The 15,615-nt window shown below is 45.8% G+C and overlaps 1 protein-coding gene across 3 annotated transcripts; it reads right to left on the reverse strand.

Moving 5' to 3' along the window:
• Nucleotides 1-3,877: 3,877 nt before the first annotated feature.
• Nucleotides 3,878-14,884, reverse strand: st6galnac (ST6 (alpha-N-acetyl-neuraminyl-2,3-beta-galactosyl-1,3)-N-acetylgalactosaminide alpha-2,6-sialyltransferase). Of its 3 annotated transcripts, none has more exons than XM_061095329.1 (10): nt 14,833-14,884; nt 13,511-13,791; nt 10,850-11,123; nt 8,902-9,067; nt 8,068-8,242; nt 7,671-7,809; nt 7,491-7,594; nt 6,133-6,216; nt 5,859-5,958; nt 3,878-5,511 (listed from the first exon to the last, which is right to left on the reverse strand). In XM_061095329.1, the coding sequence occupies exons 1-10, from the start codon at nt 14,848-14,850 to the stop codon at nt 5,341-5,343; spliced, it is 1,512 nt and encodes a 503-aa protein (XP_060951312.1). In that variant the 5' UTR covers nt 14,851-14,884; the 3' UTR covers nt 3,878-5,340. The 3 variants fall into 3 exon arrangements, with proteins under 3 accessions (XP_060951312.1, XP_060951311.1, XP_060951313.1); XM_061095328.1 differs by having other exon boundaries at nt 10,850-11,165; XM_061095330.1 differs by lacking the exon at nt 14,833-14,884 and adding an exon at nt 14,690-14,735 and having other exon boundaries at nt 10,850-11,165.
• Between the last annotated feature and the right edge of the window lie 731 nt (nt 14,885-15,615).

Below are 15,615 nucleotides of genomic sequence, written 5' to 3' on the forward strand. Positions count from 1 at the left end.
GACAAGAAGAAATGATTTACATGCTTCTATTGGGTTCCTTGGACAGTCAATAAGTAATGGAAAGGTCAAACAGGTATATAGAAAGGTCAAACAGGTTTCAGGTCATAAACATTTAAGGTCATGGAGTCTTAGACAGGTCTGCAAAGAGTTACTCTTCAACTATCAAATAGTCTTCAACCACACTTTGCTATTTTCCACTACACCAAGTCATTTTTCCGATACAGGTGCAAGGCCACTGGTGGATCCTTCCTTCCTGTATATAAGAGACAGACAAGGGGATGATCTATCTGCTGAGGATTTCCAGTGTTTTCCGAACTGCTTTAAATAATCTTCAAATCATTTTCTATTTTATCTTCTTGATGCTAATTTGTCCAACGAGCTGAGGAGTCGGTTCAGAACGTGGAGGAGCTCAGAGCTCAGTGGCTTGTGTGATGTGAGGCGTCGGTCTCACCTCTGGCCCGAGAACAAAGCTCCGCTTGATAAGAGACGTCTTGAAGTGCAAATGATGGAGTGAAATGTGTGCGTGTGAAGTGAAAGAGGAGAAGAAGAATGATGAAAGAAGCGAGCAACGCGCTGCTTCATGCTCCTTCACAGAGTGAAGACAGCCTCTGCTCCGCTGGTTACACAACTGATCCACTTATCCACTGCACACGTAGACCCACAACAACACACACAGCCGGACGCCGTGTGCTGACTCCTGACACGACGAGTCCTCTGAGGCTGACAGACATTATGAAGCTGGAGACCCAGAACATCCATGACCCACCTCAGCATGAGGAACTCTGCACTGATTGATCCCTGAAACCTCCCAGTTCATCTCAGAGCCTCTGATCCACATGTGCACTTTCATCCACACTCGTGCCTTCGCCTGTAAGCTGTGATGTTTGAGTCTGTTTGACACCGTCTATCCTTCCACCCTCGATTCAGATAAGGAGAAGGAGAGAAATATGAGAAATGAGACATGATGGATAAAGGAAAGAAAGAGACAGAAGAGGAAAAGACTGAAGCTCAGAAAGAATATAGAATTTAAACAAGGAAACCAGAAGGGAAGAACAGAAAAAGTGAAACAAGGAAAGGAAGGAAGGAAATGAAAATTAAAGAAATAGTTTAATGTCTCTCGTACCATTTTCTTTTATGGTTTATCTCCTGATATAAAGTGACCTCATGTTTGAGTCATGGTGAGGGTTTCATGGCCTGACGACATCTTTCATGATTCTGCAGGAAACTTCCACTACAGCCGGTTCCTGGATTACATGAGACGTCAGAGCAGAGGGAGGAAGACGTCAGAACCAGATCAAGTAGGAACCTGCACTGATTCTAAGAATTCTGTTATCTGCTATTTCTATTATCTTCAACAGATCCGATAAAAAGGTCAAAATCAACATGTTTTTTTACTTTAATGACGACTGACACTTTGGAAGCTTTTCAGTGTTTTCATCCTAAGTTGTCGTCTAGCATCAGCTACAGCAGCAGGATGAGGAAAGTGTGTGTGGGATGTTTTGAGAATAAATGGTAAATGGATTTGTATTTATATAGCGCTTTTCTAGTCTGATGAAGACCACTCAAAGCGCTTTACAGTACAGTTTCACATTCACCCATTCACACACACATTCATACAGTGCATCTACTTGCAGCTCTTTGTTAGTCTATGGGGGGCTATTGAAATAAGTAATACATGGATTTATGTCCACGTCCTCGTTTAGCGCTTGTTTCAACCAAATGAAGAAATACTTTGTTGCCATGACTCCTAGACTCTGGAGTGATGGAGAGATTTTTAAAAGTAATGCTTCATATTTCTAATAAAAACCTCTCATAGGGGCTAACCAATCCTGCTCGAGACTGAGTTTGGGACCTCCTACCTCATTTACATAAGTACACTTAAATGATGAATTAAATAAATTTTTAAATAATTAAAAGTTGGAATACATGTGGGAATAAGTTCAACACATTGATCCATTTACTTCTGTATTTATGTCCACATGTATTCATTTATTTCTTTATCTATTTCCACATTTATTTATTTGCTTAAGTCATGTATGGTCCTCCATAGGGGCTGAGGGGAAAAGGTTGAGATTCGAACTGTAGGACTGATTCAGGACATGTCGCCATGAATGAATAATAGCACACACTTGTTTTACAGAGTTCTCAGACATGGTGATGATGGAGAAGAAACAGACGTCACAGAGTTTACTTGCTCTCCAGCATGTGAGCGACAGAGGAAGACGAGACCTGATGAAGACTCCTGAAACCACACAGCTCCTCCAGCTGAGCCCCAGGGACTGAGGCAGAGAGAAGTGTACAAAGAGTGAAAGTGAAAGTCTTGTCATGGAACTGCTCACTGGATGTTTCCTGAGTGTGTGTGAACAGATTCTATATTATTACCAAAACACAGAAATGAATAAATCACATTGTTCTGGGTTTTATAACGTTTGAAATGTTGATGCCATGTTGATCAGGTACTTCACTTTCTAATAAAGACCTTCAGTGCTTCTGGGTTAAAGATTCTTACTGTTCACATCACATCAGCACCTTGTGTTAGTGGAAGAGATTTTCACAATAACAACAATATTGTGCCAAAACTTTGTGTTGCGTGGATCGAGGCTGGAGACGCAGACGAAGCTGCACCGACCTCGTCTCACCACTAGGTGTCAGCAGCTCGTTACTCTTCATGTGAGGAAGAAACCGACATTTCAGATTCTATAGAGCTGCATCTCAGTATAAATACACTGATGTCATAGTGAGATCACTGGAACATGATGACCGACGTTAATTATCAACCTGTTGCCACGGAAACAAATAATACATGAATACATCTATGTATATTTAATTTGGAACATTACAGTTGCCGCACCCTCAGCATCATCCTCGAAAAACTGCTCTGCCCTGATGGGAAACTTTGTGCTGAAACTTTTCCACAACATGCAAACTGATGATCTGACCCTTTCCCATCATGCATCTGTTCTTCTTCCAGTCAGGAGCAGGCCTGGTCCCTCGGGCCGGTGGCTCCACGTTACCAACCCACTGCAGCGGGCAATTGTAACGTGATGCTGCTGCCAGACATGTTGGCATCGCTGCAAAACCCTGAGTCATGACTTGGTGAGTGCAGCCCCCCCCCCATCCCCCCCTCCTCCCAGGCCACATCCAGCCACATCTGGATCTCTGCACCTCCCTCGACGCCTCGTAGGCTTCAGAGGTCATGTGGTTCATGTGTGTTCTTACAGAGAGAGAGAGAGAGAGAGAGAGAGAGAGAGAGAGAGAGAGAGAGAGAGAGAGAGAGAGAGAGAGAGAGAGAGAGAGAGGCCCTGCATACCACAGCTCCCTGAAATGACTCTTCCTCCTCAAGGGCTGAGGTCTTCATCGGTTTGTTAAAGACAAAGGAAACGTGTGTGACCTTCACGTGTCCAAAACTAAACATCCGAGTGTGTTTATCTGAAAGTTTGGTTTTAAAAGTTTCTGCACACAGTTGCAGTCGGACTTCTTGTGATGTGATGTTGGACAGAAAGCAGAATTACACAGAAACCACTGGACGGATTTCCACTAACTTGACGTTTGTCGGGAGAAACATGAATTCATCGTCCTCTTACTGCGTCTGTGCTCCTGATTCTGATTGGAAGGTTGTGACCAAATGTCTTTTAGTTGACAAATGATTCTCTTGCAATAAACTTTGTGTAACTATTTCTGTTACTTATTGACAAATGATACATCTTGCATGTTAAGCTTTAATCCACTGTGAAGTCCTTGAAAGTTACAGAAGCAGTTAGATGTGTTAAATATTAATTCACACAAAACGTCTCCTCAGAGTTTCAAAGCACATGTCAGTTAATCAGAACATGTAAAATCAATGTTTTTAAAATCAAGAAATTAAAAAACACAAACCCAGAGATAAAATCACAGTTTACTTTCATACAGATTATAAAAAAAGGTCATAATAAAAATCTGAAATTGCACAACAAAGCTTTCCCCTTCATCCCGCGACACGTCGTAAAAACACGTTTTTTCACATGTTTTACTTATAAAATACATTTCAAATGATCCCCTGATTTCCAGTGAGTCTTTGGTTTCTTCCCTCAGATTTACAGTTTCTCGTCAATGCTTCGAACATCATGAAAACATCTATTAAATGATAGAATTCAGTTTGAGATGATGAACTTGGACCTTCATTGTCCCGGCTCAGAGCGGCGTCCAGGTGAGGTGAACGAGCACGTTCCTCCAGACGAGTCCTTGGCAACGGCCTCCAACTCCAAACACAGAGAAAAGGCCGCGGCCGTCGTCGTGGAAACGTCCTGAATCAACACCTCAGTTACTGATTCACATTAAGAAGGCACAGAAGTGTGGGTCGTCCCGTTGAGGCACCTCGTATTAAAACGTGCTCAAAAGAGGAAAAACCAGAGAAAAATAAGTTAAGTCCCTAAAAGTGAACAAAGCCAAAGGTCCCAGAAAGCTTCACCATCACAGAGGTTTGATTTGTGTTCCCATCCACCGTCGTACAGTAAACACACACAGAAAGTGTGTGTGATTTGTGAAGGAAGAAAACGTTCTGATTTTTAAAACAGATTCAAGCCCAAACATTGATTGTTTAAGACTCTGGTCCCTGGTTACAGTCTGAATACAAATAAATAGGTTATAAATGATTATTAAATATGACACAATCCCATGTGATGTAGCTGAGAGCACGTTGACGCCTGTTTCCTGTTTTAATTACAACCTCAGGGATAGAAACTGAAGTGAGAGGACAATTATGGAAACTGGTTTTAAAAACTGACATCAAACCCTCATGAAAGCTTCGGTCTTTCCAGGCGGTTCCAGCACCCTGAGGTTTGTTAAGTGCTTCTGATACAGTCGGTTTTAATTAGTTACCTGATGTTATAAAGACGTCTTGATCCAATAGAATTGATATTTTACTGATCCTGAGGGAAATTTAGGAAGTAGAGACATGTCGTCCATCTTTCTTTGAAGTCTATGATCTCACAACTGTGGAGATATTTCATTCCCAATAAAAATCTCCAAATTTAAAAAAATCAAAATTAAAAAAGTGAACTGAAGATGGCGCTCCATGAGAAATCAGTAGATTTATCCTCTGGGGATCTTGAATATTTGTTTGTTTATCCAGTTTGACTCCTCGCTCTCTGGGATCATGTAATTAAAACGTTTCAGATTTAACTAAATCTTATTTCTGAACAATCACAGCAGCTGACATTTAAAAATATATAGTTTCCTTCGTTAAAAAGAAAAACTTCTGCTACTTGCTAACTTTGGTCAGTTCAGAGAATCATGAACCGACTTCCTGCCTCCTCGTGCTCGTAGCTTGACCCGATGATGTCATTTCCTGTCGACCTGAATTCACTTGTGCATGTAGAGGTTCATGAGGCCGGCCTGGTGCAGCTGCTGCCACAGAGTCAGCTCCATGCCCATGTCGTGGTTGGCGTAGAAGACCACCGGGTGGTGCTTTTTGTCGTAGTAGTGGTCAGAGTAGTTCTTATAGTCCGGGGTCATGAAGCCGTAGGCGCTCACCTGCATCGACAGAGGAAACGACAGTGAAGCAGGAATCTGAGGCAGATCTGTGTTTATCATGTTCCGACTCGAGCTCTTCCGCCTGGATCTCTGTCTCTCCCACAAGTTCACGGCAGGAAAAGCCAGTTTTTACAGATTTTATGATCTAACAAATCCTGTGGTATTTCACAGTTGAATCTTTGCAAGTAAACAAGGCCTCACGATGTCAGACAGACACAACGTGCCTCAACAAGGCCGCCACCGCAGAGAGTCAAAACATTCTCACGCTCTCAGGCGGGTGCAGCCGTGTCCTGTGGGAAATAAAGGACCGACGGAGACGTGCAGACTGACAGGAGAGAGAAAGCTACCTGGTCGCAGGAGTGCAGCGCCGCCAACAGCATCACAGCGCCGGTCGTGGGGCGATAAATGTTCTTGTATTGAGTTTTCAGAGTTCCGGATCGAAGGAATCTGAAACAAACAGAAATCTGTCACGTCAGGACAAAGTGCAGAAAGATGAAGTGAAACCATCGTCCTCTGTGTTGAAACTTTCCTCCCACACGACCGCTGTTGCTCTTTTATTCTCATTTCCTGCCTTTTGAAACGCAAGCCGAGCTTTTCACAACCTGCAGACGATTGGCTCACCTGTTCCTGAGGTAACGGACGAAGTCAGGATGATACATCTTCAGCTTCTCCGCTGTCACATCCTGTCCGAAGTACCTCTTGGGACTGTGGAGGAAACACAACGTCACTCAAAGACCACAGAATCCTCCCACACTAAGAAAACAGGACGTGTGATTAAGGACAAAGTGCTCGGGGGACATTTCCCTCGACAGCAGCGAGGAGTGAGACACTGGAGAAAGTGTGAATGTGGAAGTGGAACCAGTTTCTTAGTTTGTTAAATAATCAGATCCATCACTCACACACTGTCCACAGTGGAGCTGGAAAAACACGCAAACATGAGGAGAACATGCAACTCCACACAGAAACACCCGGGCAGAGCCGGGATTCGAACCCAGAACCTTCATGTGGTGAATGATGAAAACACCCGACTCTCCTGCAGATCCTCTTTTCAGCCTCTGTCTCAAACACCTGGATTTAGCTCCCTGACTTCTTTACTCACAGAAACACGCTCGACAAGAGAAAGTCTGAACACAAGTCACACGTGATTAGGGTTGCAAAATTCCGGGAATATTCAAAGTTGGAAACTTTCCATGGGAATTAACGGGAATTAACGGGAATATACGGGAATTAACGGGAATAAACTGGAAATGTTGTGGGTAATTTATACTAACTGTATTTACCTTGTCATATACTGACATAAACATAAACATTTTGTTTTGTCATAGGCTGATTTGAGCCCTGAGGAAACTTTGGGCACTTGACTATATGCTTCTGCATCGTTGTGTCATTCTTAACATAGGTCTTTGCACAGTATTTGCAAATGTACACAGCCTTTCCTTCTACATTGGATGGGGTGAAATGTCTCCACACATGAGAGAGTGCACGTGGCATTGTTCTGTAGAATAAGATGAGAAAAATGTTTGTAAAAAAACACTAATGCAATGCCAGAGATATAAATAGTTAGCCAAACAATTGGAATCGTCTGTAAACATATTTTACAATTGATGGATAAATGAATGGAAATAGTCTAGATGAACAGATGAACAATCCTCAATCAGCATGCTAATATATTTTCCCAGTAATATCATGGAAACTTACCTGACTAGTCCTGCACTCTACAGCAGGCCTCAGTAGCCCTGCTGTAGAGTGAAGCATGCTGGGAGTTATCTGTGCATGTGATGGAAGAATGACCAGTGGAGGGTTGAAACTCAACGTTCCATACATCTTTAAAATAGAGTTTTGAATGATGTTTTTATTGCTCAGTGTTTAATTTGCATAGTTTTTTTTTTTCAAAATTCCCCAAATTCCCGAGCTTAATATTCCCGTGGAAATTTTCCCCCTTTTGCCCCTTTGCAACCCTACTCGTGATGGACGCTCACTCTTTGTTTCGCTCAGACCCTCGCTCCACGGCGGCGTGCGTGGCTGCAGCCTTCACCAGCAGGTAGTCCCGCTCGTTGCACGGCAGGAAGACGTATCGGGTTTCCTGTCGGAGAGCAGCAGACACGTCTTTTAGTTCATGATCTCACCACTAGGAGAGACGTCCTGTCTGCGGTCCTGACCTGAGACATCGGCGGTCCGGTGAAGCCGAGTGGTCCGTAGGCGTTCATGGAGTTCATCATGGTGTTGGTGGAGAAGGTGTAGTGGGTGGTCCGAGACCCCACATCCTGCTCAAAGCCCTTAAGGATCGCCCCGTTGGTCCTGAACACCACACACACACACAACCACACACACACACACACACACACACACACACAGGGATGAAAACAGGTTTCGGTGAAGTCTCCTTCAGTCAGAACAGCAAACACACAACAGTCCGACTGAAGCCGATCGTCATGGATCCACTTTCATTGCTTTTCAACCAACTCCAGACCAGAGTCTATGAAGTTCATGATTATTTTGTTGATTTTATTTAGTTTTTCTACCCAAATACAGAAGTTTGGAAAGTGAGCGTTGTACCTGAAGACGTAGTGATGGCTGTCGATCTCCGGTCCTTTCCCAGAATCCTTCAGGATCCCCCCGTTGCCCACCACAGCGCAGCGGGAACACGCCGACCCGTTGCTGCGGCTGCTCCAGTCGTCCAGCATCTGCCGGTTAGCGGAGGAGTTGAGGATGGAGAGAGTTTCCAGCACCACTGCTCACACAGACAAACAGAATTCATCTTCATGTCGGGTCTTTGAATAATCAGGGAAAGATTTACTCGGCTGAACAAGAGATTCTTTAATTTTTTGAGTTATTTCTTGTGTCTGTGTAATTTCGTCCGCCCTCAGATTCAGTTATTTGAAACTGGTCTGAAAGGAAGAAAAACCCTGCGGCTGCACGTGGGCTCACACATACAGACACACACACAGACACACACACAGACACACACACAGACACACACACACACAGACACACACACAGACACACACAGGAAGCTGCAAGCCTCAACTGTCTCAACACACGTTTCCTCTGACATTTATCCACAACACTCTCTATCTTCTGTCTGGATGTGTATGAATATCTATAACAACAATCTTAGAAAACACAACATGAAGGAACAGTGTCGGCTCTGGAGAACCTTCACTGTCTATACACACTTTTTGATATGATTGTATTAGATCCTTAATGAACACACTGTAAAATCACCTCAATCAACATTAACACAGCGTTTCAAACACTGGTCGATACCTTTTGTTCTTCTTATATTTCTCTTAGAATTGAGCCCATAAGGAACCAGGTAGAGGACACAGAGTCGTAACCAACAGGGATGAAAGATCCAGTGGAAAATGAATAAATGAAAGGAACACTCACAGTTGTAGTCGACCCCCCCCCAGCCATGAGGTCCTTGGTACTGACTCAGACGCTCGTACTGCTCTCGGCTCACGTGATTGGCCCACTGCACGACCGGGAGTCGCCTCAGAAACCGTCCCCCAAATCGTGTCTGAGCGACTCGGCTTCTAAAGCCGTCAGTGCAGTTCTGAGGAGGAGACCAGGCCACCATGTTGTTATCAAAGCACAAACATCTTATCTCCACCCTGCAGGACTTCAGTGAGTGCACGTCCCACACGAGCAGCGACCACGCAGCCTGGCACGCTGCACTGAAGAGGGCGAGCCGCCTCAGGGTCAAACCTCCAGACTCAAACCTCCAGACTCACTGGGAGAATATGATCCAGGAATGACACGTGTGGGACAGAACCCACTGACGACAGGATGGAAACGGCTGATTCTAGCCAGAGAGAAGGAATCAGAGCATTTATAGATCTGTGTGGAAACACTTTGCTGATGAATGAAAGATAAAACCAGGAGGACAGAGCGTGAAACTTGGAATGTTTCTCTCTGACTGGGTTCATCTGCGCCTGGAGAATCCATTATGAATCTTCTCCTCATCGAAATGCTCAAAACCTTAAACTACACAAGATAACTGGATTATTCCAGCAAATGTAAACCTGTGAGAACTCTGGCCCTGTACAAAACTAGGTATAGGATATTAAAAAGTATTAAAGAACTGCAGCTGAACGGAGTTGATCCATTAAAATGTGTTTCAAGCAGAACCTCAGCGTGAGCATGATGAGGAATCCACATGAAACCTGTGAGCTTCACCACACGCACTCATCGTTTCATTACCTTCTCTCTCTGGAGACTTTCACAGACCGGTCTCATTTCATCTCCTGTGTTTTCTTATCCTGTTATTTCCCCCCCGATGATGCAACATGTGTGGATGACGCAGCTTCAGGCAGCGCGGAGCCGACGGAGGAACAGCGTCAGCCTCGAGGAGCCATGACTCCATGTTCTGTGAGACATTCAGGAGCCATGACTCCTGACTTGGACTTGGAGAGGCGGTGGACTAGTGGCAGAAACTTGGACTATGAGCAGAAAAGGTCTCTGGTTCGTCTCTGGTTCGACTCCACGGAGAAACAACAAAAAGACAAACCTGGACTGATCTGTCCAAAAATCCAAGAGGATTCTCCCTACCCTGTCTAGTGCCCCTGAGCAAGGCACCTTACTCCCCCAACATCTGCTCCCCGGGCGCCGTACATGGCTGCTCACTGCTCTGTGTGTCCTGCACCAGATGGGTTAACAGCAGAGAGTGTGCTTGTGCATGTCTGTGCATGTGTGTGGGACAAATAAATGTATCTTAATCTTAATGTTCTTTGAGCCATGACTCCATGTTCTGTGAGACACTCCCTGAGGAGCCGCCCCGCCCAGTGGACGGAGGCCCCGCCCTCTGGCTGCATCATGATGACAACCAGGTGTTTATATACAAGGAATGACTTTCTACCATGATTCACAGATTTCATAACCTCCACCATGGTTTGTTTGTTTGTAAACAAGATGACAGAAAAACTACTGAACAAATTTTCATGAATCGAATCATATCATGAGGCGGTGGCACTGCAGGATTGTTTTTCAAAAATTACAGTGATGTCGTGTTCCTGTCATGTTGATAATTTAATGTACATAGGGCAGACGTATGTGGAAAAGCAAACATCCTGGTGTCTGTTCTCATTGTTGTCATTCAAGGTCATCAACACTTTTCAAACCACGAGAGCAAACACAGGTCAATCTACTCATCAGGTTTGGTTTGTATATTCAGCTGTTCTTTAACGTTGGGAGAGAAAACGTTTTCACAGTTTTTCGGGGAATAGTTTCTGGATCTTGAAGAAAAGAATCCGGCACATTAAGGGATCTGATATCAATGAGTGTGTGACTGAATGTAAGGAGACTGTCGGGTGGAGGTTTGGACATGAGGAGAACTCACCGTCTGTGCAGGGACGTCTTCACCCAGGTAGCGTGCGTCTCCGATGAAGGGAGACTCAGTGGACCGGGGGGGTGTTGGGCCTGTGGTGCTGCTCCGGGCCCCCCCCACAGCTTCAGACCTGGACGTGGAGCGAGCGGCTGTTTGAGTCTCTGAGGCTGGAGGCGGAGCGGCTGCAGAGGAGAGCTCAGGGTGACGGGTGGAGGCAGCGGAGGGCCGGCTCCACCGCTCGCTGCTGTTCCTTCTGTCCAGACGCTCCTCAGAGGCTCCTGAGCTGCTGCTCCTTCTGTCCAGACGCTCCTCAGAGGCTCCTGAGCTGCTGTGGAGACAGAGACACATGCTGCATGAGGCCGGGAGGTCAAGGAATTTATCAAATCAACTTCTTTGGTTCTATGACGAAAGTGAATTGAGAAGAAACCAATCCCACTCTGTGTGATTAACATAACTTAGGTTAACAGAAAGCCTTAAAACACAGGGAGCTTTGTTCATCATAATAATTCTCAGGTCTTATCTTATAATCAAATGAATGATCAACAGGCTGCAGGTACTGGGATGGTTCCTGGTCTTAATGCTTAACTGACTGACTGCACATATCTTAGAAGTACATTTACATTACAACAGTTTATTATATAAATTTAATTTATAACTTGATCTGTAATAAATGTTGTTTGTTTAGTTTTTTCCCAGTTAACACATGTTTTGATTTAACCGATTGCATCATGTGTTTACTCTGGATAATTCACAGGGTGTCACCAGCTTCAGATGAAATATGATGACGACCATGATAGAACCAATATCGGGAGGAGACGAGATCTCATGTTTGTCCTCCATCACTTAAAAACTTCTGCCTTGTTTTCTTCTTCTTGTTGACCTCAGCAAGAAAAACAGGCCTCAGGGCAAAGACAGGTAGAGACACACAAGACTTATTCTCGTGTGTCTCTTTGTGGTCACTTTGTGTCTCTTTGTGGTCACTTTGTGTCAACTTTGTGTCTCTTTGTGGTCACTTTGTGTCTCTTTGTGTCTCTTTTAAGGTCACTTTGTGTCAACTTTGTGTCTCTTTGCTCTTTGTGTCTTTCTGGTTTCTCTGTGTCTTGTATCCGAGCTTGTTGTGTCTTCACGCTGAGGCTCACGTCCACGTGACATCTGACACAGTTTATTATCGGACAAAAAGGAAGCTGCAGTGTCAGGTGACCACTACGCTCAGCTTCGCTGTGATTGGCTCTTTATTATTAGACAAAGCAGATGTTGCTGTCTGCTCAGAGTCTGGTACTGAGACACAAAGTGGAACTAGAACTTGTTGACGTGTGAAGAGATAGTGATGGATTTAATAATCAGAATAAGCTCCATTAACTAAACATCTATATCTTCAGCGTTCTCTGCACCTCAGCACATCCTTCTGGATTTGGTTGTATATATTAGAATTGATATTAGTGTAAGTTGCACACCAGACATTTGAGTATAATGCACATGAATCTGTGTTCACACACTTTGACAAACTGTGTTAATGAGGTCGATGAAAATCTTCATTAGATTTAAACAAGAAAAAAACATATTTTCTAAATGCAAAAGTCTCCAATGTCCATTTCACACGTGAGCTTTCCTGCATCAGACGAGAGGAAGAGTCTCAGATCAGAGAGGAGCTGTTTCATGTGAAGACCTTTGCTCCCTGAACACAAACTCTCCATTTCCTGTCTGAAACAGACCTTTGAGCAACAGCCCCCCCGTCTTAATGCATCTTATCTGGACCTGCAGGCTTTTAAAGCTGGAGCAGTGCCTGTTAATGACAAGGATTACATTTCACACACACGTGTGAGAGACCACCTCCGGAGGGCAGCGCTCTGTGGCTCCTCTGTCCAAACCACAGTCACACGACTACAGGGGAACACGTGACTTTTCATACAACTCACGATCTGAGTGTTTTACCCTTCAGCCTTTTTGAATCTGACCTGGAGCCTGTTCTGGAGAAAACTTCCTGTTCTCCTCAGCTGTCGACCAATGAGAGAACCGTTGGTTTGCTTCTGGACTGTAAAACATTTCATTTCAAAAGAACTCCTCAGTTTTACTTTGATTGTGTGTTTGTCTACATCAGATTAAAAAAAGGAGGAAGTGCAGCCGGTTTTTAGACTGAAGCTGAAGACAGACAGATGCAGGAAGAGGAAGAAGTGAACGGATGAAATCCATCTTCTCCAGTTTCACAAACCAAAGACAATGAGCTGCTCAGTGAGTCGTCACAAAGGCGTCTCTGGACTTCAACTCTCATCATAAATAATTACAGTGACGTTGGTTCCTGTCATATTCACAACATACATCCTGTTCCCTTGTATGTAAACAATCCTGGTGTCTGTTTACCAGCCAGTTTGTAATTCAAGGTCATCCACACTTTTCAAACCACTCGAGCAAACACAGGTCAGTTTGCTCATCAGGTTTATTTTGTATGTTCAGTTGTTTAATGTTGTTGAATGAAAATTACCCTGGAGAGGTTCTGGTTCGTAACCTTCTGGTTCAAATCTTCACCAGAAAGTTACGAACTGAGATGATGGAATTTCTTCTAAAGGAAACTATCTGGTTGAAAAACGCAGGCTCAGAGTTTTGGGGACTAAACGTCCGGATCTCTGTGCCTCAGTTTGACCTTTTGGCCTCAAGTTGTCTGAACTCGTCACCCACCTGTTGGGCTTCTGGCTGAAGCCATGGAAGTTTCTCATAGGTTCTATGGACCAGGACTCCTCCAGGTTCACACACAGGATGTAGACACACAGCAGGGAGCCGGCGGTCACCACGGCAAGAACCAGCTTCCTCATGACCCAGGCTGCGTGCCCTGCCCTTCGCTCCACCCGGAGGCAGAGGACAGAGACCAAGGAGGCAGGAGACAGGAGACAGGAGGGGACGCTGTCCGGCTCAGGACAGTTTGCTGTGGTCCCTCGACAGGATCCGGGCTCCACTCCGGGCTTCGGTGGGAGGGAGAAGGAGAGAGAGAGAGTGAACGAGGGCAGAGACTCGGGGGGGAAACTTTATCTCTCAGTGTCAACACAGTTTGAAATAATCCCTTTTTAATGAAGCAAAGTGAAAGCAAAGCGCTGGGTCACCCTCTTCACATCCTTTTCTCAATCCTTTTCTCAATCCTCTGCTCTCACTGTTCTCTCCTGACACACGAGAGGAAAACCACAAACTAGACTCAACTGAAAGTAAAGTGTTCACACTGAAAACTCAGAGTCATCTGCAACAAACGCAGGAAGTCACACAGTCTATCTTACAGGAAACCGCCTGGTCCACCGCCCTGAGGTCGAGCACAAGTTCTCAGCCCCCGGAGAACATTAACATACACTCTGAGCACCCCACCCCCCCCCTACTCCTCACCTCTTTGTAAGGAGTGTGATAAACAGAGCCTGAGGCCGGGAGCTGAAATCTGCTCTCTGAACTTCTCTAAACTCAAGTGTGGAGCTTCCATCCACCCCCCCGACCCTCAGGAGGAGTCGCTGAATGAAGCTGCGTGAAGTCAAACATGCTCAGTGTGAGGGATCGGTTTCCTGAAGCTTTGTGAGAGCTGGTTCTTCTTGGAGAGAAGGAGTGGAAAACATGTGTAGCTGCAGAGATCCAGAGATAAACTCAGACGACACAGAGTCTACAGCGGTGACTACAGAGCTCAATGTTAGTGTGTGGAGAGAAAAGTCACAAGCATCAGGACCTCCAGTGAGAGAGAGAGAGGGGGGGGAGAGAGAGAGACAGACCATGACCTCCAGTGAGAGAGAGAGAGGGGGGGGAGAGACAGAGCATGACCTCCAGTGATCTCTCTGCACAGACATCACCAGAACACAAAAGAACTCTAACAAGTCGGTGTCCTCTCACCAGGAGAGGGTCCTCTCTGCTCGCTGGGCTCGCTCGTCCCCTCGGGATGGACACACACACACACACACAGACACACACACTTCTCCCTGTGACACACACACACACACAGACACACACACTTCTCCCTGTGAAGTTCAGCTCACTCTGCTGCTGCTGCTCATCCAGAGAAGTGGAGTGACTGCTCAGCTCTGTGAGGCGGGACGAGTGAGAAATGAGCAACAGCTGCAACTGGTCAACCCCCCCCCCCCCCTTCAGAGCATGAGGGGGGGAGAGAGAGAGAGAGGAGGGAGAGAGAGAGGAGGGGGAGAGAGAGAGGAGGGGAGAGAGAGAGGGAGGGGAGAGAGAGAGGAGGGAGGGGGAGAGAGAGAGAGGGGGAGAGAGAGAGAGGGGGTGAGAGAAACAGAGAGAGAGGAGGGAGAGAGAGAGGGGGTGAGAGAAACAGAGAGAGAGAGAGTCAGAGAGAGAGGAGGGAGAGAGAGAGAGAGGGAGGGGGTAAGAGAGAGAGGGAAAGAGAGGGAGGGGGTGAGAGAGAGGGGGTGAGAGAGAGGAGGGAGAGAGGAGGAGGGGGAGAGAGAGGGGAGAGAGAGAGGAGGGAGAGAGAGAGAGGAGGGAGCTAGAGAGAGAGAGAGAGAGAGGGAGGGAGAGAAAGAGAGAGGGAGGGGAGAGAGAGAGGAGGGGGAGACAGAGGGGGGAGAGAGAGAGAGGAGGAGGGAAAGAGAGAGAGGGGGTGAGAGAGAGAGAGGGGGAGAGAGAGGAGGGAGAGAGACAGAGAGAGAGAGGAGGGAGAGAGAGAGAGGGGGTGAGAGAGAGAGAGGGGGAGAGAGAGGAGGGAGAGAGACAGAGAGAGAGAGAGAGAGGAGGGAGAGAGAGAGAGGGGGTGAGAGAGAGAGAGGGGGAGAGAGAGGAGGGAGAGAGAGAGAGAGAGA

This window comes from Limanda limanda, chromosome 21, assembly GCF_963576545.1.
Source record: "Limanda limanda chromosome 21, fLimLim1.1, whole genome shotgun sequence".
Lineage (NCBI taxonomy): Eukaryota > Metazoa > Chordata > Actinopteri > Pleuronectiformes > Pleuronectidae > Limanda > Limanda limanda.

Bases quoted from the DNA above. Each gene is read 5' to 3' on its own strand.
- st6galnac (XM_061095328.1), bottom strand. The intron at 7,810-8,067 runs GTACAACGCTCA...TGTGGTGTTCAG, and splicing joins AGCCATCACTACGTCTTCAG to GACCAACGGGGCGATCCTTA. The intron at 5,959-6,132 runs GTGAGCCAATCG...TGTTTGTTTCAG, and splicing joins GTCCGTTACCTCAGGAACAG to ATTCCTTCGATCCGGAACTC.